Source organism: Lissotriton vulgaris, chromosome 8, assembly GCF_964263255.1.
Source record: "Lissotriton vulgaris chromosome 8, aLisVul1.2, whole genome shotgun sequence".
NCBI classification, from domain to species: domain Eukaryota; kingdom Metazoa; phylum Chordata; class Amphibia; order Caudata; family Salamandridae; genus Lissotriton; species Lissotriton vulgaris.
Genome location: NC_141696.1, coordinates 37,058,397 through 37,085,782, shown reverse-complemented (window position 1 = coordinate 37,085,782; position 27,386 = coordinate 37,058,397). Strand labels below are relative to the sequence as shown.

Sequence of the window (27,386 nt, the reverse complement as noted above, 5' to 3'; positions counted from 1 at the left end):
GGTGTATGTGTCCAGATCAGGCCCAGCAATTTTGGGATGGGGGCAACAGTATGACCTTGGTATAATCATTAATCCTAGGGCAGCACAACAGGTGATGGTTGTTGATAGCATAACTACGGATTCAATTGTTGAGGGGATGCAGTGTTTGTTTGATGAGCACATTGGAGAGTTGAGAGGTTATGTGCATAAGATTGTATTGCGCGATGATGCCATGCCTATGCAACACAGGGTGAGGAAGGTTCCATTTATTGCACGTGAGGAAGTGAAGAAAATGTTGAAGGAAATGTTGGACCAGGGAGTGATAGAACAAATAGAAACATCACCTTGGATTTCTCCCGTAGTTATTACAACCAAATCTGATGGAAAATTTCGTTTTTGTGTGGACCTTCGCACCCTGAACCAGAACATTGTTGTAGATAACTTCCCGTTACCAAACATCAACGAGTTGGTTCTGTCACTAAAAGGGGGGAAGTACTTCTCTAAGCTGGATCTTCGCAGCGCTTATCATCAGATAAAGTTACATCAAGACTCCAAGGCTTTGACAGCTTTTATAACAACCGAGGGGATTTATCAATTCACACGCATGCCTTTCGGGCTTGCCTCTGCAGCCGGAGTGTTTCAAAGAATGATGGGGGCTGTACTGAAGGGTGTGAACAACGTGGTGTATTTCCAAGACGATGTTCTAATATTTGGTGAGACCGTAGAGGAACACAATCTGATCTTAAAGACTGTTCTAGAAAGGATGGAACAAGCTGGATTAACTCTTAAGAAAGAGAAATGCAAATTTGCGGTGGAAGAAGTTGAATACCTGGGTTATACCCTATCTGTCGATGGTGTGAAACCCAAGCGAGATTTATTAGACTCTATCAGGAATGCACCAGCTCCGAGCGACAAAGATCAGTTGAGGTCGTTTCTCGGCCTCATTGAGTACTATGCAAAATTCGTAAGAGACTTTGCAGAGAAGACGGAAAAAATTAAGGTGTTGTTGAGGAAAGGATGCAAGTTTGTGTGGGGTGTGGAGCAAGAAGAATGTTTTAAAAAAATCAAAGATGAAATTTGTGGTGCAGGCATCCTGACACCATTTGATACCAACCGTAGGTCAGTCTTGACTGTGGATGCCAGTGCTGTGGGTGTTGGTGCGGTTTTGGCTCAAGTACATGAGTATGGGATCAAGACTGTGGCTTTCGCTTCTAGGACGCTCACTACAGCTGAGAGGAATTACTCTATTATCGAGCGTGAAGCCTTAGCCGCAGCGTGGGGTTGCGAGTATTACAGGATGTATTTGTGGGGGTTCAAGTTCACGCTCTTGACAGACCACAAACCCTTGGTTAAAATTCTGTCACCTGGTGGGGCTGGCAAGGGTTCTGCGAGGTTAGCTAGGCTCGCTGCTAGGATTCAAGAATATTTGTATACAGTTGAGTACATCCCAGGTTGGAGGAATTGCCAAGCCGATGGACTCTCTAGACTACCACTACCTTGGGAGTCGGTAGACAAGCTGGGTGTTGAATCATCCAATTCCGAAGGGTCTGTAGCTGCTGTGGATGAGGTAGTAGATATCTGTGCCGGGGCAATTGGCAAGAGTCTGTGGAATACCTCCATGGCAAAGGATGTGGTGTTGAGAGAAGTCAAGGACTTGATTGTTAAGGGTCCGAGGAGAGAGAGTTGCCTATCCCCCGCAGTTCGCCCATATTTGAAAGTACTTGATCAGCTGTCTGTCTTGGACAAGGATGGCTTCTTGATTTTAATGGAAGATAAGTTTATTCCCCCACAAGACGTGAGGTTTACTATATTTAAACTAGCCCACGAAGGCCATCTGGGACAGTCCCTCACCAAGAGGAGAGTTAGGGAGAATTTTTGGTGGCCTGGCATGGACTTGGAAATCTCTCAGTGGGTGGAAAAATGTACGGACTGTTTGGAGAGTGAAAAGAGGCTCAAAGTTGGTAGTCATACTGGTTGTGGATCAATAGGTGACCCGGGGTCCCCATGGCACACTATATGCCTTGATTTCATTGGCCCGTTCTACCAGTTGAGTCAAGATATGAGGTTTGGGTTGGTGGTAGTTGACATTTCCTCAAAGTGGTTAGTGGTTAAGTTCATGAAGGAGATCACTACCAATAACACTATTACTGTGTTGAGCGACATTTTTAGGGAAGAAGGTTTTCCTACTAGGATTGTCACCGACAATGGGACCCAGTTGACTTCCTTGGAGATGGCCAATTTCTTAAAAAAATGTGGAATTGCACATTCTAGGACCTCACTTTACAATCCCCAGGGGAATGGAATAGTCGAGAGGGCGAACCGGATGGTTAAAGGTGCGATTCAGATGGCAATTTCGTCAAGAACAGATGTGAGAGATTTAGTAAACGACCTGGTTTGGGCCTACAGAACCACTGAGAATGGTGTGACTGGAATGATTCCTTTTAACATCATGAGGGGGCGTTCAGCTGGCACAAAGCTTGTTGCCGCCTGGATGAAAGAGTTGATAAATGTTGGCCCTGACAATCCCGGCGCTGTGTGTGAGCCGGATGGCAGTTGTAAGATTGCGGTGAATGATTGGGTGAAGGTCAAGCCTGGTCGAGTTGGGGTCGGGTTGACCAAGTTCAGGGGCCCATTCAAGGTCAGGTCTGTTCATAGAAGGTTCATTACTCTATTCAACGGCGAAAGTTGGAACTTGAGGCGTGTGGCACTGTACAAAAAAGCTGAATGTAGCCGTGATGTTCCTTCTAAGGAGATCAATATTGGTAGAGTTCAGAGAGTTAGAAGACCTCCAGGTTACTTGCATGATTTTGTTTGCCAATAAGGTCTCTCTCTGTAACGATGAGCATGTACTTGTATTTTGTTTGTTTTTTTTCCTTTCTCTTTTTTCCTGCTTTCTATACGAAGGGAAGAGGATATGTTGTATTCTCTTCACTTATGTTTTGCTGTATCACTTTAAGTTTAACATTCCATTTCCTTGATGTCGTTATCCACTGTATTCTTCCCAGTCAGTTAGCTCTCTGCTTTCTGATGGGATCCCCAGCTTTTCTCTGTAGTGCATAATAAATGCCTTATAACCTTCCATGATCTCTCCATCTTCATTTACATCAGAATACCTACTAAAAAAGTAATTTGAGTTAATTATACTGCTTCTTGGGTAGAAAATCTTCTTGAGATGCAGCCTTCTAATCGCGACCGCCCGTGTTAGAACATTTTGCCGGAAGTCGTCCTATCAGCCAGAAATCTCGCTAGGGGTCGCCAAATCTTTCTCCTGATAGCCAGCTCCTATTCTGGAGCCTCATGTTGTCATTGTGTTGCTCAAATGGGAAAAAACTTATTCCATGCAGCAATTGGCGGAATTTTGTGGTAACTCTACATTACATGAGCAACTGGGAGTTGCCAAATTTCTCTAATTCAGTGAGTGGAATTACAAATTTTGCCCGGGCCTCGTTTCATGGGGTATGTGAATATGCTCCTGTCAGCATTGCATTGGCTCATTCTACATTTGCTCTCCAGTTCTCTGCGGTGGTGTTTCATCACCCTGAGTTCCAATGTGTACTAACTGGCCCGGGTCTAGATCTTGTTGCATTGCTGTGTTTGCGGGTGCCCAGGAAGTCAACAGAGTAGTTAATCCAATTGTTGAAATTCTTGAATACTTTGGGGAGTATACTGCTTTGTTTGGTCCCTGGGTATTGAGAGCAGTGTAACAATCCTTGCCAGTGATTCTGTTCCAGTTTCGGCCAGCTGGTCTGGCGATGTTGCATGTGCGATAGAGTGGGACAGGGAACTGAACATGACGAGGGGATGGTTTGTACAGAAGGCTGATGTGGGCTTGTTGTAGAAAGTGGGCTAGAATAGGGTCCAGTTGGTATCCGGAGACCTGGGTAGGTCTCTATACTCATTGGATTAGGTCCAAGCGTTCAAGGTCTTCAATGCGTGCTTTTGAGTTGGGTTCAGCTTGGTCTTCCAGATGAAAGTCCTGGTCTCCGAGTAGGATGTAAGTGTTAGCGTCTAGCGCAAGAGGTGCAATTCAGTCTCTATGGTGTCGGTGTAGTTGGTGCGTGGTCCTGGTGGACTGTAGATGAGAGTGTTTCTTAGGGTGAGGTTGGCTGTCATGAGAAGCTTGAACGACAGATATTCTATGTTGAAGGACGATGTGTCTGTGGAAGTGGTGCAGCTGATGGTGCTCTTGTGGACCATGGCAATTCTACCTGTTGGCTTGTGAAGTCTGTCTTGCCTGGTGATCTTGAAGCTGGGGGGAGGATGTGGTGATGTCAGGTTCAGATTCTGGGTTCAGCCAGGTTCCTGTTAGAAAAAGTAGGTCGGGGATGTTTTGTGCAGCACGTCCCAGATCTCTGTGGCATTTTTGGTGAGTGAGGAGCATGCATGTGAGTGCCAAGTATTCTGTGGGTGGTTACAGGACTGGGAGAGAGTGGGGAGTTGTTGGGTGTTGGTGGTGCAGGTGTGGTGAGTGTTGGGTGTGGATAAGTGCATGAAAATGTACAGGGAGCATAGGAGAAGGCTCCCTCTGTTTTGTGTTGTGTGGTGTGGCGAGGCAGTAGCATGGGGAGCGGCAGCTGGGGTTGAGGATACAAAGGTGAACAATGGGGTAGTTGCAGGAGGTAGGAGGACTATGTTGCCTGGAATTGGGCGGGGTCCAGACTCGGACAAGCCATTGGTGCACCTTCAGCGCGCCAGCAGCGCCTCTGCTGCTCATCCACACTGCAGCAGCTGTGAAGTAGGTCATGGGAGGGGGGAAGAGTGAAGCCACTTCCTGAACAGATGGATGATTTGGAAATCCAGTTATGTCACTTCCTGTGTAGATGGTAATGGAAATGAGTCCTTTTGCTTGGCTTCTTTTTTTAACGATATTTATGACACAATATTTATGTCTGATAATATTCAGACAACGATATTATGGTTCCACGCTGGTCCCTAAAGATGTGATAATCATATTATCTGCTGATGTTGTGAGAAGGAACTGTCATGGTATGATGTTTTCAAAGGTGTTTTTCCTTGTGGTGTTCACGTGTTGTGGATACTTCTCTTTTGTTAATTTGTAGATATGTATATTTTCTTGTAACTTGTGCAGCTAATGGGGATGACATTCTTGCTCTTTATCTCTTTGAAACAATAGTATACAAGACATCCTGAACTGAGTAAAAGAATATGAATACTAGGGCTACAATGATGTTGGTCCTTGATCCTGTCTCCTCCAATTCATATGTTGGTGCTGCTGCTGCACCTCCCCATGAGTTGGTTCACAATCCTCGGTTGCAAATGAGGGTATTAAGAGATATCATATTTGTTACTATTCTCTGTTCCAGATATTGGGTAAAAAGCGTAAAACTCATCCAAAAGAGCTGCCAGCACTGCCGGTCTACCCCATCCGCGACATTCTCATCTGGTGCATCCTACAGAGTCGCGAAGAGCTTGCAGAGATCGCCTGGTCACAGGTATGAGCTAGACTTCCTTGCTGCCTTACTTGAGCCCAGACTTTTTTAGAGTACAGGTTTACAACTCAACATAAAAAAATATATATTATCATTACAAACAAAAAAGTTTGATATGAAATGCAGATCCAGATTTAAAATGAAATCAAACAATGCAGCGCATGAAGTAAAGTTTCGGCACTGAGTTGCATGAGTGGGAGAGATCCGAACAGCGCAATATCCACATCTCTCCCTGGTACACTTTAAGCCGCCATGCTCCAGCACAGACACCCTTGCGCCATTTGCGTTGGATTGTAAATACCTATATGGCATTTTGTGTCGGGTTTGCACTTAAAAAGTAAGGCAGACCTAATGCAAAGTCTTTGTAAATCTAGACTAGAATCTTTGGAACCTGATAAGTGCACATTAAAATACATGACAGAATGCCAAACCGAAGTAGAATTGCTAGCTCTTTTGCAAATATATACATGTTAGAGGTTTATTTTTAGCTTCTGGTACCTTTCCAACCCCATGTATCGAATGAGGGACAGTGGACAGGTAGAAAGTGGGAATGTTTTCAGGATTCCCTGGGTAGTCAGGTGTTATTAGGTGGAAGGTGTGACAGTCAGACACCTTTGCATTACTTCTGGTGTCCTGGGGCTTAAACCTACTATTGGAGACAAAAGTGATCACCAAGTGCACCTCTATGGCACCTGACTGTCGGAATAGGGAAGCCAAGCAATGCAAGTCTTACTAGTCTAGGAGGTGATGCAAGGTTAGAGACTCCACAGTAACAGAACAACTCACTATCTAGCCTGTACCTTAGTTTTAGCCAGAAGAAAACACCAAGTACTTCACTTTTACCACAATCACAAAATTAGACCACTGCGCACAATGTGACAGAAGGCAGTTATTAAGGCATCTATGAGAGAAGAACTTCTAACATTTTACTGGACAGTCTTCTAGGGTACATTCCATTGGCCCTTTGGACATGTGGTGGAGAGCTGTGTGGTGCCTTGCAGGGATATTGCCTGTTGCTATGTTCACAACAAAAATATTGATCTGATCCCACTCGTGTCCTTGTTTTTCCCCTCAGGGAGGAATGTCACTGTACCTTTCATTGTCTAAACGTTAGAGTGAATTCCTAGACAGCAGGACTCCCTGGTGCAGTGATTGGCAACTAGCACCACTCATCAGCAGCAATGTTTCATTCTTCACCCCAATCCAGCCTATGGAGTTTGCGCGTCATGCTGATCCACTGCCTATAACCGAAAAATGGTCACAGCAGTGCCAGCACAAGTCAGTTGGAGGTGCACAAGGTACTGTAATGTATGCAGTTGCAGGGATCTTGCTGCAGGGGTCTTTTTCGGGCCTTTTTCTCAAAACCTCCTTCCAAACAAGCATCTGAAAAATCCCTGAGCCACACTGGTGACACTCCTCAGACATCCTTGAGCTTTCTTTAAAGCCTGACCATGTTAACAGTTCTGGTACTTTTGGTGCTAGACCTGCAATGGGAATTCTTTTTTGGATGAATTCTGGGTCATCCTCAGCCACAAGCATTGATTTTGAAGACCTCTAAATATGGGTCTCGTCCCATGTTGTGGTATTTGTTCACCTGTCGGATCTCATCACAGACTTTGTTCCTTATAAATAGCATTTCCTTCATGTAAGGACACCTCAATTGTCTCCCCATAGAAATTAGTTAGTTCTGTCCCAAGTAGGATGCACTCATTCTCTCCTGGCAAGTTCTGAGAGTTTCCCCAGGTTACTGGTTGCGGGCCTTGTAAGGAAGTTGTTGGTCAGCTCAAAAACATTTCCTGGTTTACCAGTGATGTGTGACCACATGCTCCTGGTCAGGAAATCTTGAAACACTGATTTCGTAGCGCGCACTGATCGCATTTTCAGGGCGCGCAACAAAGTTCGTTTTATTTACTTAATTGTTTACTTACCTCCGATCATCCATATTCCGGTGTTTACTACCACCCACCCTGCCCCTCCCCCGCCCCACCTTTCCGCCCCACGTAACTCCCGTAACGGGCTGCTCCTGCTCACTGCGTTGATTTGAAAAGAGAGTTATAGCAATTTCTGGATGATTGCGGAAGGGCTTTAACTCATCCTGAGCACACATAATGACATCCCCCACGCATGCGTAAGAGAGCCGTTTGTATTGCTCATGTGATAAGGACAGGTCAGGCAAAATATAGTGCAATTTCACCCACCAACCACATGACAAATAAGCATTGACAATGCAATAGGACTTGTATTTACGCAAGACCGATTGCATTTTCAACTGAAGTGCGGGCAATAAAGAAGGCACAAGCGGGAGGGGGTGGAGGGGTGGTTGTGGTCCAAGAAGTTACGGACTGCAGGGGGGAATGGGGAGAGGCAGGGGAACAAAACGGTTTTTGAAATAAAGGGGCTGATAGCCTCGGAAGAACAAAAATGACATGGCCGCCAGGAGGCAGGACTAACAAGCCAAAAAACAATCATAATGAAGAATTTAAGATTGAATCCAATCAAAAATATGACTGAAAAGTGGGCGTAGCTTCCCCCCACTATAGTGTATACTGCATGTCTCGCATTGCGTGTAGCGCGTTGCGCTGCAACGCTATGCGAGACGTAAAAATCCTAATATATCCTATGGGATTTATATTTCAGCAGAAGTTTTATCCATCATCGTTGTGACTAAGTCATATGCCGAGATCTAAATCAGGCCTTTAATCTTCTGTTCCCTCTCTGTAGTGCCAGCACATAACATACCATGTGTATTTGTAAAGCGCACGGGCACCCAGAAGAGCACCTTGGTGCTGAATAATAGGTGTTTATCACACAGGCAGTGGGTGGGCTGCCTGCAGTAGACTCCTCTATATCATGAAACCTGCGGCCTCTGATTCAACCCTCCCCTGCTCAGCCTTCCCAGTGCTAAACTCTCATTAGCAAATAACATTCCCAACAGTGGACATATGACGACCTTTTCCATTCCTGACATTGAAAATCAAGGTGTGCAAATAATTGTTCATTATAAGGATAGTTCATGAAACAGTGGTTTAGTAGTGAAGATTAAATGAAATAACACAAATGATTTTGTAAAAATACTTCTATCTGTCCAAGTTAGTATTTTAAAGAACTTCCCAAAAATTTCCAAAGCTATTCCTTCACTTTGGCCACAAAGTCCTGGCTACAACATAACAATGTATCTCTATTGCTTAGCAAGAATGGGAAACATTGTTTACAACGCGGGGATTACATCGTGATGCTATTACATCGCGGTTTTCACAACGCAAGTCATTACAACAATTTGCGCTAGATGGAGTTCTAGGACAAGGAATAGTATCATTTACTATCCAACACCTTCCCTACTGTACGTAGACTGGAGTTGGAATAATAAATGATACTACTTCTAAGTCCAGCGCCCTCTAACGCAAGTCGTTGTAACGACTTGCGTTGTAAAAACCGCAATGTAATGTACCCCGATGTAAATGTATGCGTTGTAACGTCATACATCCACCACAATGCTCTTGACAACAAGGAACTTATATTCTTGAGATTTCAAAGACCTTCAGTGCTTGGGAGAGTCCTGGGCTTCATGGCACTGCGTAGTTTCTTTGACCACAATAGGTGTCTTGTTTCCTGCGAACACACAAAGCCTCTTTCCAAGAACTGCAGACACTCTACGGGCACAAGGAACCTTCCTGGCTTCAAAGGGCACGTACCTGGAAGTAGTCTAGGGTACTGTGCTTCCACACTAATCAAGAGCACAGAGGTAAGTGCAGCCCACAGATCATAACACATAGACATGGGATTGTACACCATCATGAGCGGTACACTGAAAGGGGCAGAGAAAGAAGTCTTTTAACTCATCCCTTGACAGCTACTCTCAACACAGCTGTAGATCATCCCTCTGCTATCCTGTCTCCTTGTCAATAAACACAAGAGCCTCCTATACAAGTGCGAGCCAAAAAGGGTCTTTTAAAGTCCCACAAGTCAGAAAACCCTTTCTTTATAGCTCCCCAAACTTGAAGTATCTGATGTAAAGACTACTGCCAATGTCAAAGCATAGGTTGATCTTCACTATCTATGCAGGTTTATTAGTAAGCCATGTTGATATGTTGTAAGAAATTCCAAATGCTGCAACTATGCTATCAGTGAGACTTATGCAAATCAGGACTTGTGCGACCACTCTTGCTCCTGAAAGCAGACAGCATAGTGTTCTCAATCCCTGCTTCCTTTTCAAGTGACACCAACACCCTGCATTTATTAATTTAGAACAGTGGCAGTAGAGTGAAGGGTCCATTTAATTCTTAATATAAATCGTTCTTAGTTTTAAGTATTAACCTAATACTCAGCTTCTCTATGTTCCACTTTGGATATTCTGAGTGGTAGTTAAACTTTTTCAAGGCTTATAAAAAATATATAGGTTCAGAAGTAACTCCTATTTAAAGATTGTCTTTATTTTAGATTTTTTCAACTCAGTAGAACTTGTGTTTGTGGCTCTAGATCTCTGGCATAATTGATGTCTATTTGGGTGGGGTGTTGTAATATATTCCTGTGGAAAGATGGATTCTAGATGAGTTGATTGTGGTAGTCTTAGTGTTCTTCACAAACAGTGGCTTGCCAGTAACCTTTTGCTGGATGAATATATTTTATGTAGATTGCTGCAAGGAACACTGTTTCTCAGAGGAGCTCCTCACAGCAGTGTGGCTGTAGTATGCATACTGTGGGAAAAACTCTTCACAAGTTTCTAGAGAGCAGGAAATGAGTCAAGAATACATACAAAGTTACAAGGCCAGGGGGTGCCCCAATAATTAGACGCAAGTCTGGGAACACTGGAACGCCCACAGGGGAGGGCAATGTGCGCCTTTAAGAATGAGGTTGTAAACAAGATCTAAGCACGTCTAAGTGTGGACTGTGTATGTGGTCTGTAGTAGTAATGCCTTAAGTACCACCTGAACACTGACTATATTGCCAATGTATGATTGATTTGAATTTCTCATATGTCATAACTTGAGTTCAATAAAAAGAATTATAAAAAAACAACACATACAAAGAATGGGAGAGAGGGAATGCATGTTGCGCCTCGTATCCTAGGAGTGAGAAGGTTTCTTATCTATGACTGATGTTGTGCTTATCGATTTATGAGCCTTCATCCAATGAGGTGCTCATCGATATGGGCGGCTTCAACTGATGAGGCACACATCGATAAATTAATCTTCATTCAATGGGATGCTCATTGATAGGTGAGACTTCAACCGATGAGGTGCGGTAGGTGAGGTTTCATCTGAGGAGGTTCGCATCGATAGGTGAGGCTTTATGTGATGAGGTGCTCATCGATATGGGAGGCTGCAACTGATGAGGCCCTCATCCATTGATGAATCTTCAACCAATGGGGTGCCCATTGATAGGTGAGGCTTCATCTGATGAGGTGCATATCGATCGGTGAGGCTTCATCTGATGAGGCCCTCATCGACAGATGCATCTTCATCCAATGGGGTGCCCATTGAGAGGTGAGGCTTCATCTGATGAGGTGCTCATCGATAAATGAACCTTCACCTGATGATGTGTTTATAGATAAATAGAACTTCATTTGATGAGGTGCTCATTGATAGGTGAGACTTCAACCGATGAGGTGTGCATTGATAGATGAGGTTTCATCTGAGGAGGTGCGCATCGATAGGTGAGGCTTCAACTGATGAGGTGCACATCAATAGGTGAGGCCTCATCTTATGAGGTGCACATCAATAGGTGAGGCTTCATTGGATGAGATGCTTATTGATAGATGAGGCTTCATCTGATGAGGTGCTCAAGGGTAGGTGAGGCTTCGGTGAGGCTTCATCCAATAAGGTGCTCATTGATGATAAGGCTTCAACTCTTGTCTGAATGTTTTGAGCCTGGTGAACAGGTCTTCCATGATCTGGGGGTTCAGTTTGACAAGCCCTGAATGTTACTGTTCTCCTCTGTTACCACGCAAGAGGTACCTGTTTTGGTGACAAATGGGGTGCGTAGTATTGTGGATGGTGCTTTTCCTTCTCAAGATGGCTACATTTGTAACACAGGGTACTTCACTTAATAAATACAATACTAAGGATGCATTTTTGAGAAGGTATACAAATGAGTGAGAGAAGGCAGGGTGGCAGGTGCAAGAGGAAATAGACCCACTAAAAACCGAAGAAGGCATGGATGCTAAGGAGGGGTGCAGGACCACTGAGACAGAAGATGGACATGAGTAACAGAGTTAATGGATTGCAGAAAGGGGGAATCTAGAGCAGAGACCCATCTTAGCAACACTCAATGGTAAACCCAGGACACAGAACTGGGTAAACTTGAAGGTCATTCACGCCTAAGGAGGTAGTGCACTTCAAGAAATTGCAGTTGAATGTAGATCTCACTCAATAAAGAACTGAAGATCCTCTGGTATGGTTTCATTCAGGGTCAGAAAATAGACATTTGTGTTGAGGAGTATTTATAAGAATGGGAAGGTGGACAGAACTGTAATTAGCTGGACATTATCCACTGCTCCAAGACCCTTCACAGTTCACTTGAGGAAGTGAATGGGAGAAGGGTGTACACTTGTCTGCTATAGTTCTGTCTGTCATTATACCTGCCAACTGTTTGTTGTGTTTCAGAACCCAGACTGCATTGTGGGGGCTTTGGCATGCAGCAAAATCCTAAAGGAACTCTCAAAGGAATCAGACGAGACGGACAACTCTGAGAACATGATGGCACTGGCAGTGCTCTACGAAGAGCGAGCTGTGGGTCAGATTTCAAAATATTCTCTTCTTTGTTCGTCTTTTATGTGGGCTGCATGGGGGTAATGATACCTTTTATTAAACCAGCAGCAGTAATATATAGGTCATTTAAACATACATGTAGACTTCCATCACAGTGAATATGTATCTCAGGAACTTTCCTTGGAGGTTCCGAAAACGTACTTCAGAAGAAGGTATTATCTCCTCCACAAAGTCCTTGCCCCTGGTTAGAATTTGGCGGCTGGGGGCTCTTTCAGAAGCGTCACAGAATCACCAACTTCCCTGTTATAAATGCAGTATAGCCTTTGCCACTTTTAAATCTGAGGTTGGACTATTCCACTGCCGAACTCTAAAACAGGCTCCTTGTGTTCCAGACCGCAATGACATTCACACTTGCCCTCTTGTCTATTTTGGTGACAAATGCAAGTCCTGTTGACATCTAATAATACTTCTGCCATTTACAGGGGAGGTCCTTCCCATATCTTATTGCTATTGGTTGCTGGTCTGTCCTTTTCAGCCCTAGTGGTTGGCTCATGGGTGATGGTTAGTGATGGGCTGGATTGGTGGTCTTGAATCAAGACAGTGGAATGGAAAGTGTCTACAGTGACTTTTATTTTTCTCAACGTAGGATGCCATCATTCTACTTCCAAGTACAAACCTAGACCTGTATTAGCACATGGTATGGGACCCGGAGATTGGCGCGGACAAACAGAATGCTTGTATTGCAAGCGCTAACTCATTTTGTTTTGTTTCATTCTATGTTCCGTAGAAGGAGTAAAGAATGAAGCTAGAGTCTTGTTTGGTGAGAGTGGTCGTATGACGGAACCTTGCATGCATTTACCCCACATGCCTTTACAACGCAGTCACTTCCCCGACTGTGACATTAGCATACGTTATTTTACCATGCATACCATTGCAACGACCTGCTTTAGGGGGCGCTGGACTTTTGAATAGTGTAAATTACTATTCCAACTCCAGTCTCTGCAACAGTAGCGAAAGTGTTGGACTTAGAAATCTAACGCCAGTCCAACAACGCGCCCGCTACAGCAGGTCATTGTAAGGTAGTGACTGTGTTGTGAAGGCTGTTTGATGTTGAGACTGGGGAGTAAAGGATGTTTTCCCGGTGGGAATAGGATGTCTGATTGCTGTCAGGCATTAACAAGTGATAATCGCTGTCCCTCTTATTATGAGCCTTTACCTTCTGCTTCAAAGCATAAATAAAGGACAGGCAATTAACTGGGTTTAAGGCTGGACAGCAAAGAGAAGTTAACCATTGTTAACTGTAAGGAAATAAGTATTTTTTGTATGGTCACCCCAAAGTTATTTGTGATTGTTGCCTCTGGTGTTTGAGCTCTGTGCACGTAGTCCTGCTAACCAGGCCTCAGTGCCCTGACCATAAAATGTTTATATTGAACCTGTTAATACCAGCTTGGCATAGGTTAACGTACTTGTTATCCCCTAGTACTTGGTACCATGGATACCCAGGGCATGTAAGTTAGAGGGGCACACCAGGGACTGCAGCACTTTTTGTACCACCCTGGACATGAGCAAGTACAACACATCTCCCAGTTCGCCATCATGGACTGGAAGACAGTTTTCAAACGCTAGCCCAACTTTACCATTTAAAGCAATGGCCAAGTAAAGCCTCCATGTGAAATATGTGTATGTCAACCATTAGTTAGGCCTACCAAGCCCAAAGGCAGGGTGCAGCATATTTCATGGACAAAAGCATGTAGTTTCTATGTTGTGGGAGTAAACAAGTAAAACTGTTGTCTTTACTATGGATGACTTGGTCGCCTCTTTGGTGAGTACACGCTGACACCTCAACTGTGTTAACTCTGAAATGATGAGGCCAAAATTGGTAGACCAAGGTATTAAACAACTTGTTACATTAAGCCCTACTTGATTCTGGAGTCGAAATTAATGTAACGTGCTGAGTGCAATTTTTATAAAGTTGCCACTTTAACTCTCCTGTGCCCCTGCACCACGTTTGTCCCTGAAACAGCTTTCTGCCCTCCTGGGTAGAAATGCCAATGACTCTCAGGAAAGGAGACAATCAAAGCCTGCGTAGAAGAGACATGTTTGTGTTCTCTGGCAGTAAACCACATAGGTGTTGGGCCAAAGGACAAGCTTTAAAGCTGAAGCTACCTTTGAAGACCAAATGGGGATCACATGGGAGAGGAGCTGCTCTATTGTTAAGGTAGAAAGTCTGGCACTAGGGAAGGATAGAGGATACCAGTTGCCAAACCGTTTTTTAAGGCCCGCTGTCCCCTTGGTAACCACACATTCTGGGTTGGGCTAAGGAGCTCCACACACACGCCTGCCATATCGAAAGTTTGGCAGAAATGCATTTTAGAATAGCCAGATGCCACACTTTGCAGGAAGTGGTCATGAGGAGGGGGGAACAAGTACCCCTTTGGCTACTAGCCACGTCCACCCTGAGGGCATTTTCTGACATAAAAGGCCACCCTGAAAGCAGATCTCATACAGACTGGCAGAAGGAATGCACTGCTACACCGTGGAACAGGCTAAGAGAGGCTGCTCTGGCATGGACTACACCTGGTGAGCCTGGTGGCCAACAAAGGAGAGGGGCTGTACCTGCTATGTTCTCCTCGTGGAGAAGTCACCTACGGAACTCAGCAGAAGCAAGAGACTGCAAGGTTCAGTTGGCTGACCTCCTGTTCGCAGCACAAGGCCACAACAGCTGTAGAAATGTGCTGTGGTAATAAGGTAGCCTAAATCTTCAACCGCTACTTCTCTTCGCTGTACAGCACCAGAGACGAGTACCTGATGCTCAAAGGTGCACCAAAGTTTGCTGAACGCGGGAAAGCCATAGAAGTGCAGCTTCATCACCCAGAAGGTAAGTTACTGTGCAAGGAAGAATTCTGTTGTGACCACGATACCGGATGACTGATAGCCCAGTGGTGACTGAACCTCTACCAGGACAAAGAGGACTTTGAGAGACGTCGACTGCTGTGGTTAGGGCCACCTCACCAAGCCTGTGGACCAAGAAGTAGTCAGGAAGACCCCCGTCAATGGCATCGCATCTACAGCATCCTTGAGCATCTTCAGAATAATGTATCCCTTGCATCAGGACCACTCCGTAGGAACCTGCAATAAAGGGATAAAAGTGCCCGGAACTCACTAACGACTGATTCTATTTTCAGGGCAACTGTTTCTGTGCACCTTGCTAGTCCCCCTGACAGACTCCCTGCCAGATTTGGTCACCCAAAGTAACTCTGAGTAACCCATAGACACTTGACCAATGTTTTCCTTGACAAAGTTTTTGAGTGTCAACTTTGATGAATTTGCAAATGCTAGTATGTAGTTAAGACAAAAAGAGTATATTTACTGCACTTTGTAAATTCTACATCTCTTGAAGCACTCCAGTGAATCTATTTCATTGTGGTGTCTTAAAATACATAAAATACATCAATTTTCTGACAACAGGAAGGTTCTCGGTGGACCCTGGTGATTATGAAGGGTTCCTGTGGTTATGCCAGGTCTGGTAGCGTTGTTTACATGTATTTGCATGATATATTATGGTCCCTTGTATGTCCTCTATGCTTCTCCTAGGAGTATTCTCAGAGTGCTTTCGGAAGAACGAGGCCCGGGCCGAGGAGCTCCTGACACGGGTATCACCAGCCTGGGGTAAAACCAATTGTTTACAACTGGCGCGGGAGGCAGAAGCCATGAGCTTCATGTCTCAAAGTGGAGTGCAGGTCAGTGGCTTCATGGTACTTGCTTCCTTCCTTTTCCCTAGTGTTCGTTACTTTGCAGGTTGCATTATGTGCATGCCTGTTTCTGGTTGTCTACAGCCTTGTAAATGATGCAGCTGTTTTTGAAGGTGATGTGGGCTGGCAACAGGAGCTAATATAGGGGTGATCTGATCTTATTTTTCAAATATTAGCCAGAAACTGTCTACTAACTGTAAATAACTTAATAACCAAATGTTTTTGAATGAAGTTCAAAGTGGGAGTGGGAGGTGTGGACAGTCACCAACAGAGTCTACCGTTAAAGGGGTGCATGCTAACTTTTACCTGTTTCTTATCTAGATGATCCGGTCTGAGCATCTTTTGACTCCAAACTACTCTTCCCTCACCCCTTGTTTGTGCTGTGCTATCCTGCATGCCAATAGACCCATTTCAAGCAGGAGACCCATGATTTTTGTAGACAAAAATGGCTTTATTTGAGCTGTCCCACGCCTGAACTTGCTTCTGTTTCAATCGAAGTCAATGGGGGAAATACATTCCCTCTATTTTATTTTTCTCAAATGTTGGCATGCATGTGTCCTTTGCTCTCCCACCCACATCGCATGCGTAATAGAAGCCCTGTTCGGCCATATTGAGTTTGGGCACCTGCTTCTGGTAGCCTTACAAAAACATGCCTGTGACATGTGTACATAATGTTTGAATACTTACTTCATTAGAAGTGACCAGCACCTCCTGAAGAGCATATATATTGTTTATACTTCAGTTTGCACCTCAAACTCCCTTCCCTACACCCACTCTTGGTGGCATGTGTGCAGAGGTAGTCTGGAGCCACCAGTAGTTTCCATTATGTAGAGATGATTCTCCTGAGCCCCAGATTAGAGTACATCAAACAGCCTTCTGCCCATGACATAGAGTGACGTGTGGTGTGGAAAGACTCTGACCTTTGTTGTTTGATGCTTTTTTCCTTCAGATGCTTTTGACCAAAATATGGTGGGGAAAGCTGTCAGTGGACAATGGTCTTGTCTCACTCCTCATGTGTATGCTGCTGTTTCCTCTGATCTACACTGGACTTGTTACTTTCAGGTGAGAAATTCACTTCTGATGTAGAGAGAGGGTGCGGTGAGAGTAGTGTGGAGAAACACCAGCTGAGCTCTTTCAAAAGTTTAACAACTAGGGCTGTTGAAAAGTTAGGATAGACAATGATACATACAGTAACTACAGTATTGCCTTCGTTTCGGCCTACTCTGTACTGTTCTGTAAAAATGTCTTCTAATAAAATCTTTTGAAAAAAAAAAAAAAGAAAAGTTAGGATAGACATTTAACATGTTCTGAATGTTTCTATTGCTATTCATGTATCATACTGCAGGCAACAAAGGTTCCTGATGCAAGTTTTCAAATATGCATTCAACAATTGCCCAGCCTTTGAGAAATACATATCAATGCCAGTGTGACTAGGAAGAGATTCAGAGTCTTTATTAAATTGTCACTTAGCTGTTATGACACACTGGTTTGTCCTCGCTGCCGCCATGAAAGCCTACTTCCTGTGCAACTTGCGAGACAATGTTTTTCTGGTCTACTATGGTGGCTCTTCGGAGACCTGTAATCGCCAAAGGCATATAATAGACCCCTTCAGGTTGAGCCTATAATAATATCGTAACTGGGACGTAACAGTGAAAGGAACTCAAAATATGTTTATTTCAAGAAACAGCAGAGATCCTTCAGAAACCCAGCAAGGTATTGGATCCTCAATTCTGCGAGAGATGATGATCTCAGAGGAGTCATTATTGACACCTCCGGTCATAAAACCACACTCGGGGTCCACTTCACAAAGGGACTTGCAACTCATAAAGTCCGCACTTGGGCGGAGGAATCTCCTCACTGAGCGCTGCAGTGCGAGGATTCCAGCCCAAGAGTGGAGACTCCGCACTCGCGACGTTACAAGTTGTAAGCCCCTTTGTGAATCAGGTGCTCAGTACTGTGGACTATAGTTGGTTATAGCGACAAACCAATGATGAAAGTTATATGCCTGATTGTTTATGATAAAACATATGCGAAAGGCATTCTTGTGAGAAGCGTATATTTTTGTGACTATTGATTGTGAAAAGCATATGTTAAAGCCAATGGGCATAAATGAGTGGAATGTCATTATGCTGATTTAATAACTACACATAGGTTTTTTGTTACATGGAACCTCATAAATTACTCAGTATTCAAGAGGGTTTGTGTTGGATACCTGAAGGCCCCCACAGTCCCAGCGGACTCTCACCTCCTTCAGGAGCCAGCATTGCTTTTTACCCCCAGGGAGTTGCTAACTTGCAGCTCCCTGGTGGTTAAAAGAAAAGTGTACTCTCTTCGAACAAGCGAGAGCAAAGTGCTCTCGTTGTTCAAAGCAAGTACACTGTTCGCTATGGCAGGGCAGGAACAGTGCCCCCGCCCTGCCATAGCGAACTGCAATGTCCTGGGGGTGGGCACCCCGGGACATTACTGGAGCCGGCCCTGGGGGGTAGTGGTCCCCAGAACCATGAAGGCTCCTGGAGGGGTGCCATGTGGCCACCCCCGCCCTGCATGTTTTAAGTCCAGGGGAGGTGGTGGTCCCGGGGCCGGGGGTCCGCAACGGACCTCCTTCCTTAATTTATGTTTGCCACAGGGAGGTGGTGGCCCCCCAGGCAGTTTGCAGAATGCCAGGAGCCCCGCCCACATTTCTTTATTCAAATTAAAGCCCTAGGGAGGTGGCGGTCCCTGGGCTTGGGGGGTCCACTAGGATCCCCTGTCCATAATGAAAGTAATGCACCAGGAGGTGGCGGTCCCTAAGGCTGAGGGGGGGAGCACATGCCCCCACATATTAATTAAGGATTGCCCCCGGAACCTGGCCTACCAGGGGGCTTAAAAAAGACAAAGGGCAGGAGGCTGGTCTCCGTTTATTTAAAAAAAATTCACCATAGTGTTCGCGAATCCCTCTGTAAATTAAAAAAAAAATGCTTAGTTTGGCCCTCTAGGTCCTTGGTGGGACCCCTTGAGCAGGCCTAGGGGGTCAGGGTGTTTCTACCCAACCCATTTTCTTCATTATTAATCTTTTTTCTTGTGACTCGGTTCAACCAAGTCACAAGATGGCTGCCAACACCTGGTTTGAAGTGTTGGCAGCCAATCAGAAGTCAGCTCGTGATCGGGAGTCTTTGCTGATCCACCTCCGTAACCAGATACGATTTTTATATATATAATTTTCTCAGGAACTACTGAACCTTTTTACACCATTTAAAGTGAAGAGTGCACTCTGGAACAAGAGCTACCTATCTGCCAAATATGGTGTAATTCTGTTCAGCTGTTCGGCCTGTAGCTGTGCCAAACTTTTCTTATGTAAATTAAAATGGACAAGACACATTTTGGTCCACCCTTTTTTCTCGCCCCCGGCTTGACAAATCACGGCAAAACTTTTAAGGCAGGAGCTGACTGGGGCAGGGCATGAGTTTTGAAAATTTTGCGAAGATTCGTCAAACAGCGGCAAAGATATTGGCAAAAGAAAAAATGCTTTTTCAATAAAAACAAGGTCCTAACTATACCTACCTACTGGTGCATGCCAGCGGCTTATATAAATGTATATATATTTATATATATTACCTACTGGCGGTCGCCAGTAGGTAGTTATAGTTAGGACCTACTTTCCATAGGAAAAGCGTTTCTTGTTTTCCCAACAACTTTAGAGCCGGTTGACAAATCTTCGCAAACATTTCAAAACTAGTGGGGCGCTCCGGTCATCTCTTGTCTTGAAAGTTTCAGGGTGATTCGTCACGCGGGGGACGAGAAATAAAGGGGGTCCCAAAACGGGTTTTCCCCATGTTATTTTCCATAGGAAACTTTCGACAAAGCTACAGCCCGAACTATTGAACGGAATTACACCAAATTTGGCAAAATGGTAGCCATTGGTTCAGAAAGAGTCCTTTTTGTTAAATGGTGTAACTCCTTTAAGTAGTTGCTGAGAAATTTGAAAATGAAAAAGTTTAGATATCTAGGGCAGTGGCGGATTCGCTAACCCTCCTGACCACGAGATTCACTGTGATTGGCTGCCAACACTCCAAGCCAGGAAGTGTAGGCAGCCATCTTGTGACTCGGTAGAACTGAGTCACAAGAAAACAGTCGAACAAACATTAAAAAACAAGAAAAGGGGGCAGGGTAGAAAAACCCTGACCCCCTAGGCCTGCTCAGGGCCAAAATAAAGCATTTAAAAAAAATTATTTGGGCAGAAATCGCAATGGCATCGCGAATCCCGCCAAAATTATTTTAACAAATGAAGCGCGGGCTCCCACGTTTCATTTAAATTATACCCCCGGGTGGGCCAGGTCCCGGGGGCATTGCGCAAATCATAATTTATAATTGCGGGGGCCCGGGGGGGCCCGCGAGGCCCCCGCTGCCCGAGGACCGCCACTCTACACCTCTGTGTGCCACTCCCCTGTATGCCTTTACTGTACACACTCCATTCAGCTCTTTGCCATTCTACTTGGCTCCACTGTACGCCACTCCATTCCACTTTACGTCACTCGTATGCCACTCTACTGGCCGCCACTCAACTCTATGTCACTCCACTCTACTGTATGCCACTCTAAACTATACCAGTCCACTCTATGCCATCTCATCCTATGCCACTTTACTCTATGCTGCTCCACTCTATGGTACTCTAGCCACTACACTCTATGTTATGTTAACATTACTTGTAAAGCGCAAAGAGCTGCCCCAGCGAATGGGCGTCCTGGCGCTGACAGCAAAGCAACTGACACAACAGATGGACCGGAGGAAAAGACTATGGTGCTGGAAAAAGGTGGGTTTAAATGGCCTTCCTAAATTCTAGATAGCTGTTGAGGCCCCGGATGTGGGCTGGGGGGGTATTCCAAAGGAGGGCAGCTTTACTGCGGAAGGAGCGGCCTCCAGCGCGGACTCTCTGTGTTCGGGGAACAGCTACCAGATGTTGACCCTGTGAGCGAAGATGGCATGAGGGAACATAGGGCAAGAGAAGTTGTGCCAGGATGTCGGGAGAAGACAGTTTCAAGGCTTTAAAGGCGGTACAGAGAGCCTCAAATTCAATACGCCTGACCACAGGCAGCCAGTGTAAGCGCCGGATGGCGCTAGACACAGAGTAGGACCTGCGCAGACCTAGAAGGGTTCTTGCTGCTGCGTTCTGTACAATTTGAAGCTTCAGGACTTCTGCCTTGTTAGACCCAAGATATAATGAGGGGGCATAGTCTAGTCTTGATAAAACAGACGCCTGAATAATGATCTGGCAAATAGGGGCGTCAAAAAACCCAAAAGAGGTCAAAGCCCCTGCAGGAGTCCAAAGCAGGTACCTGGCACTTTTTTGGTTTGGACTCGGAAGTTGAGGGATGAGTCAAGCCACACTCCCAGATTTTTTACAGCCTCCTTAGGAGGGGGGCACAGCCTAGGCTTGCAGGCCACCACCTTTCACTCCAAAGACCATGCCACGCCCACCGTGACTCATGACGACCGGGAGCCGTCATGAACACTGAAGGGGTTAAGGTAATGTTCTGTAGGGGCATTGTTGTTTTTATTTATATATATAATTACCCAAGCTTGCTTCAAATGTTTTAGCTAACCCTGTTTTTCTAAGTAAGGGCTCACTAGGGTGCCCTCTGCTCATTATCTGCCAAAAAGCTACTAATAGCGAGGGGCAAGTATGAAAACATGACTTTGTTCACCTTTTGAATATAACTGCAGGACACAGAATCCGTCTTCTGGTGGGTCTAAGAACCCACGCCCCCTCAGCTGCATGGCGCGCCTCGTCGGCTTCTTTACGGCCCCAGTGGTGGTCTTCTATTGGAATGTGGTCTCCTACATCGGCTTCCTCTGGCTCTTCTCCCATGTTCTTATGATTGACTTCCAGACCTCGCCATCCTGGAGAGAATACCTGCTCTACGGCTGGATCTTCTCTGTCCTCTGTGAGGAACTGCGACAGGTAAGGAACTCATGGCCCTTCACATTCTGTCTTCCTGCTGGGTGGAAGTGAGTTACACATTCAAAGAACTTGCTCCTGTTACTGAAAGGGGTCTTGGTGATAAGACATTACCTCAAAATACTCCTATAGCGCTATAAGCATCATACCAAAGCAGGTCTTTATCAAAGTCAACCATCAATTAGCTAACATGCAATCTCACCTATGTCCCAAAGTACTACACCTTCTTGTATCTTTTTTAATTGGTTTTCTTGGTAGGTTTATATATTTTTTCCAAACATCAGTACCGATTTACCTGTGCTGGTAGTCAGACTAATGTGCCTCTGTTTCTCACTGCACCCCAAAGTGTTGAATATTTCAGGAGGTTCTTCAAGCAGCCTTTCATGTGGCTCCATTCTTAGTTCAGTTTCTCTTCGACTCTTCGAGATAGGACACTACGTCTTCTGTCCCTGGCTGGATCGTCTTCTTCATTAACAAGCAGAAAGTGAAGAAAGTGGCTTCCCCTACACTTGTTTTATAGCCCTTTGTCCTAATCTACAGGCAATAACTTCCACCTGACAGCAACCCTGGTTCAGCTCTTCAAACCACAAAATGTTTGGTGTCTGTTTTTGGCATTTTCTACTACTGTGTTTGTCAGAGACATTAGAAATATCAACTGTTGGTGAGTGTGCTGTGTTGAGACACTGGCTTTCCCCTCTAGACCTTTCCCTCCTCACCTGGCTGGCTGACTCGACCCTCCAATCTGGTGAATCCCTTTTTTTTTTAAACACCGGAGCCATCCGGATTTCTGTAATGTAATGTAATGTAATGTAATGTAATGTAATGCAAAAAATATTTCTAAAGCGCAGCTAACACCAGACGGTTTCTTGGCGCTCAAGCACATGGGGGAGAACAGTCCACAGAACAAAGGGTGTTAGCGATAAACATTACAGAACAAATGGGTTTTGAGAAGGGACCTAAAACGAGTATAGGAGGATGCAGATCTTATACCTAGAGGGAGCGAGTTCCAAAGGAAAGGGGCAAGAAAGGAAAATCTCAAACCGCCGTGTTTCTTACGTTTAAAGGTTGGAACTTTAAGCAAGGCAAGATGGGAGGAACGGAGGTTACGGGAGGGAACATAGGGATATATTAGTGAGGAGATAAAGGATGGACCCGTTCCGGCAAGGGACTTAAAAATAGTGCAGCCTAGTTTAAATTTACGACGCTCGGACACAGGAAGCCAATGGAGGGACTTTAACAAAGGACGGAAGTGTTGGTGCCTGGGTTGATGATGAATGAGACGCGCAGCCTGGTTCTGAACAAGCTGCAGCTTCTTCATTAGATACGCCGGGATGCCAACATAGAGAGAATTGGCGTAATCTAACCTTGAGATGAATAAGGCTAACAGGACTAAAGTAAGGGGCTCAATGGTCAGAAAGCGGGCAATCTTGCGGATTTTCCGCAACTGAAAGAAGCTGGAAGAAACTACGGCATTGATCTGGGGCTTCAGTGTGAGATCATTACTAATGATCACCCCCAGACATTTTGCTGAGTCAAAAGGTGGATTTCCATGGGTTGGCAGCGCCCCCAACAAGAACCAGCTCAGTCGTGTCGGGGTTAAGTTTGAGGTGGTTAGCCCCCATCCACTCACTGATGTGGCATAGGGTTGACTGAAATTTGACAATGGACTGGTCCGTGGAGTCAATATTGAAGACCAGCTGAATGTCATCCGCGTAGTTAAACGCGGTGACATGGCTGCCTCGCAGAGAACGGATGAGGGGAACCAAGTATAAATTAAAAAGAAGGGGGATAAGGAGGAGCCCTGCGGGACACCGCAGGTCAGTTCGACCTTGTCCGCGGTGAACTGCGAAAGTCGGACCGCCTGGAGGCGATTGCTTAAAACGGAGCGGATCCAGTCAAGAGCCGTACCCCGAACGCCAGCCTCCCCGACACGGTCGACCAGAATATCATGGTCGACCGTGTCGAAGGCTGCCGACAGATCCAGGAGCACCAAAACCTTACTGATGTTAGAGCCCGCTCCTCTACGCAGTTCCTCCATTTATTTATTTATTTAGTTTCTTGTATAGCGCAGGAATCGACCCCCTAGAGGGTATCTCTGCGCTTGTGCCAAGGTTATGTTACCCAATCTTGCGCAGGGAGGTGTGCTGTGATTACACAGATGGGAAAAGATAGGTTTTAAGGGATTTCCTAAAACTCTGGAAGTTGGTGCCCTGTCTCAAAGTGAGGGGAAGTGAATTCCATGTCTTACTTTCCTTACACATGGTACCTGAAGAAGCATTTGGTTGCTGGAACGTAGAGCACGTTCAGGCCTATAGGGAATGAATATTTCTGTCAGGTATTTTGGTCCTGAGCCAGAAAGACATTTGAAAATTGTACAGCAAATCTTAAACTTGATACTTTGGCGTACTGGAAGCCAGTGGAGTGTATCAAGGAGAGGACGGGAGGGGGATCTGGCCGGGGCATTGAGGACCAGTCTTGCTGCGGTGTTTAGACCACTTGTAATCTACTGAGTTGTTCCTCATTGGCAGAGATGTAAAGGCCATTGCAGTAGTCTAACCTACTTATTACAAGGGTCTGAACTAGGGTCTTTCTGTATTGGTCAGGCAAAAATGAAAAGATTCGTCTTAAGGGTCCGATAGTGTGGAAACAAGACCCGGTCACCTGACTAACATGTTCTCTTAGTAGCAAGGCCTGGTCTAGATGTATTCCTAGATTCTTTGCTATCTGCTTAGGGCAGGGAGCAGGTCCCAGGTCTGAAGGCCACCAATCTGGTGACCACAGGAGAGGTGCCTCCCCGAACAACAAGACCTCAGTTTTGCCTACGTTGCATTGGAGGCAATTTAGGGTCATCCAGTCTGCCACTGCTCTCATGCCTTCAGCGAAGGATTTCCTGACTGAAGGCGTAAGAGTTTGAAACGGGAACAGGAGCTGGGTGTTGTCAGCATATGATACCGGGGTGAACCCATACGCTCTCACAATGTCCGCCAGGGGTGCCACATACACATTGAAAAGTGTAGGGCTTAGGAATGAGCCTTGTAGCAATCCCTTGGTGAGCTCCCTGGAGGTGGAACGTAGGGAGCCTAGCATGACACTTTGAGTACGATTGGAGAGAAAACTCTCCAGCCATGACAGAGCCTGACCTCCTATCACCACCTTCCGCAGACGACCGAGAAGAATGCCATGTGACACCGACACCATGACCGACAATATAACAGACTCCGTAGAATGAGAGGGTCTAAAACCAGCCTGTTGGGGGTCAAGATATTGAGAATGCTCGACAAATGAGTTCAAGATGTTGGTCACATGAGACTCAAGAATTTTGCCGAGGTAAGGGAGAAGGGAAATGGGACGGTAATTGCTCATGACCAAAGGGTCTGCCGTAGGTTTTTATAAGATGGGCACAACCTCTGCAACTTTAAATGAGTTGGAAACTAGGCCAGAGGAGAGAGACTTATTCAAAAGCCCCAAAGGGGGAAGCAGACAGGCTGTAAAAGCCTCACGAAGAATTTGGGGGGGACAACAATCGGTGGGGGACCCAGAGGCAACCTTGTTTAAGAGGGCTAAAAATTCCTCCTCTAAAATCGGAGGGATCTGAGTCAATAACTGGGGGTTAGGAAAGGACAAGGAAGAGTAAGGCATAGGGGAAGGGGAAGAACCCACAAGAGAAATGCTGTTTTTAATGTTGACAATTTTATCCACAAAGAATTGATTGAGGGAATCGCAGAGCGCACGAGAGGGAGGGGGTTTGATGGTGACCCTATCTGGATGAGACAGCTCCTCCACAATGGAGAAAATATCTTTAGTTTTGGAAGCCGACTCAACGATCTTTTTGGAAAAATAAGAGGTCTTTGCAAGTAGGACCGCTACTTTAAACTCTTTGAGCAGAGACACAAAATGCAGTCTCGTATCAGCAGCATAGCCTCATCGCCAGCGGCGCTCGGCTTGCCTGAGACCAAGCTTTAGGCCTTTAAGATCTTCAGTAAACCACCGTTGGTCGTCGTGCAGGCGCTTGAGTTTAATCTGCTTGAGAGGTGCAACAACGTCGCTGGCTGATTCGAGCCAGTACATAAGGGCGGAGGCTTGGGCATCAATAGGGTCAGAATCAGAGGGAGAAGGAATTGAGGTTCTAGGAAGATTAACAAATTCACTAAGGTCAGCTCTATTCCAGTTCCGGGCCGAAAGGTTACACTCTAGGACCCTACTGGGGTAAGAGGTGACCGTAAGGAAAAAAGAGATAATGGAATGGTCTGACCATACACAGGGAGAGATGAGAGGGGCAGATATATCCAAGTTCAGAGTCCAGACCTGGTCTAAGACGTGACCTTTGATGTGAGTCTCTGCATTTATATGTTGGCTGCAGTTTATTCCAGTTAAAAGGTCAGAAAACATAACAGAGCAAGCGTTCTCCTTCAAGTGGTTGGGCCAATAATTAAAGTCTCCTAGAACTAGATTTTAGAGTGATTAATCACTAGTTGGGAAAGCATGTCGCCAAATAACATTGGAAACTCAGGCATTGACTGAGGAGGGCGATATGCGAGGACACAAGTAAAGGAATTCATTGGAGATTCCAATCTCAGCACAAGAAGGTCGACCAAAGGGATATTGACAGTTGACAGAGTAGAAAATCTGATTGGCTGTTTAATGATTGCTGCTACCCCACCTCCTGGCCTGTCGCAGGCTCTATTCGCTCGGAGAATATAATAACCAGAGGGAATTGCTGCAAGAATATCTGGGGAAGATTCCTCATTAAGCTAGGTCTTCTCCGTCAGCAGCAATATATCAGGTTTCAAGGAATCTAAGTAATGAAAAATTTCCAACTGGTGTTTAACCAGAGAGCGAGTGTTAAGATAGCTCACGTTGAGTTTGGAGTATAAGGGCCCTGTGGTAAGAAGGGAATCAGGGTCTGGCGAGGAAAGTAATGTGGGAGGAAGGTCAGGGGGCGGAGACAAAAGAAGGTCAATCTCAGGGAAAGATTCCCTGTCACAGAATAGCCCCAGTGACTCAAGTCTAGTCTGAGTATTCGTGGTGAGAGGCCGATGGGCATGCAGTAGAGTTACATTAGAAGATGAGTATCTCAACAAATGGGCAGGGGGACTTGCCCCTTGCCCCGGTCGGTCGCCGACGGGCGCAGACGGGCTTACCTTAGGCGCACCTTCGTCGCTCCATCGTCGCGCCCGCTGCGCTCGTCCGCTGCGCTTCCGGGGATGCATTGCAATTTGAGTCTAAACCCCAACTAGACCGCAGCGTGCGTCACCGCCGGGGTCCAGGTCCTCACCAAAGATGGCGCCTGCCCTCCACAACAAGCGGCACGTCAGCCGTGATGGACCGGGGCAGGGGGGCACACCTTGCAGGAGGGACGGGTATTGAATCACCCGCAGTCTGGCCCGGAGTAAAATCAAGTAAGGACAATAAAGGGAGAGAGTTTTAAAAATATCGGGCGGGAAGCGCGATTTAAAAGTTATATGGCGGAATAGGGAACGGGTAGCAGAAGAGCTCCACGCAATGTCCCAAGCTCGCAGTCTGCCCCCAGCACTCAGCGGACCTTCGGGAATGCTGCCACCAC

The 27,386-nt window shown here is 45.7% G+C and overlaps 2 protein-coding genes across 2 annotated transcripts in view; both read left to right on the top strand.

Annotated features, from left to right (window-relative positions):
- Nucleotides 1-17,318, top strand: part of LOC147693337 (transient receptor potential cation channel subfamily M member 2-like) — a 118,210-nt gene extending 100,892 nt beyond the window's left edge. Inside the window, exons 11-16 of the mRNA XM_086935939.1 lie at nt 5,304-5,432; nt 12,032-12,216; nt 14,926-15,014; nt 15,731-15,876; nt 16,838-16,950; nt 17,234-17,318. Coding sequence (XP_086792065.1) covers nt 5,304-5,432; nt 12,032-12,216; nt 14,926-15,014; nt 15,731-15,876; nt 16,838-16,950; nt 17,234-17,318 — 747 coding nt within the window. The remainder of the gene's footprint in view (nt 1-5,303; nt 5,433-12,031; nt 12,217-14,925; nt 15,015-15,730; nt 15,877-16,837; nt 16,951-17,233) is intronic.
- A 4,318-nt stretch (nt 17,319-21,636) lies between these two features.
- LOC147693336 (transient receptor potential cation channel subfamily M member 2-like) overlaps nt 21,637-27,386 on the top strand; it is a 136,409-nt gene continuing 130,659 nt past the window's right edge. The window contains exon 1 of the mRNA XM_086933209.1: nt 21,637-21,826. Within this exon, the coding sequence (XP_086789335.1) occupies nt 21,641-21,826 (186 nt within the window). The 5' untranslated portion in view covers nt 21,637-21,640. The remainder of the gene's footprint in view (nt 21,827-27,386) is intronic.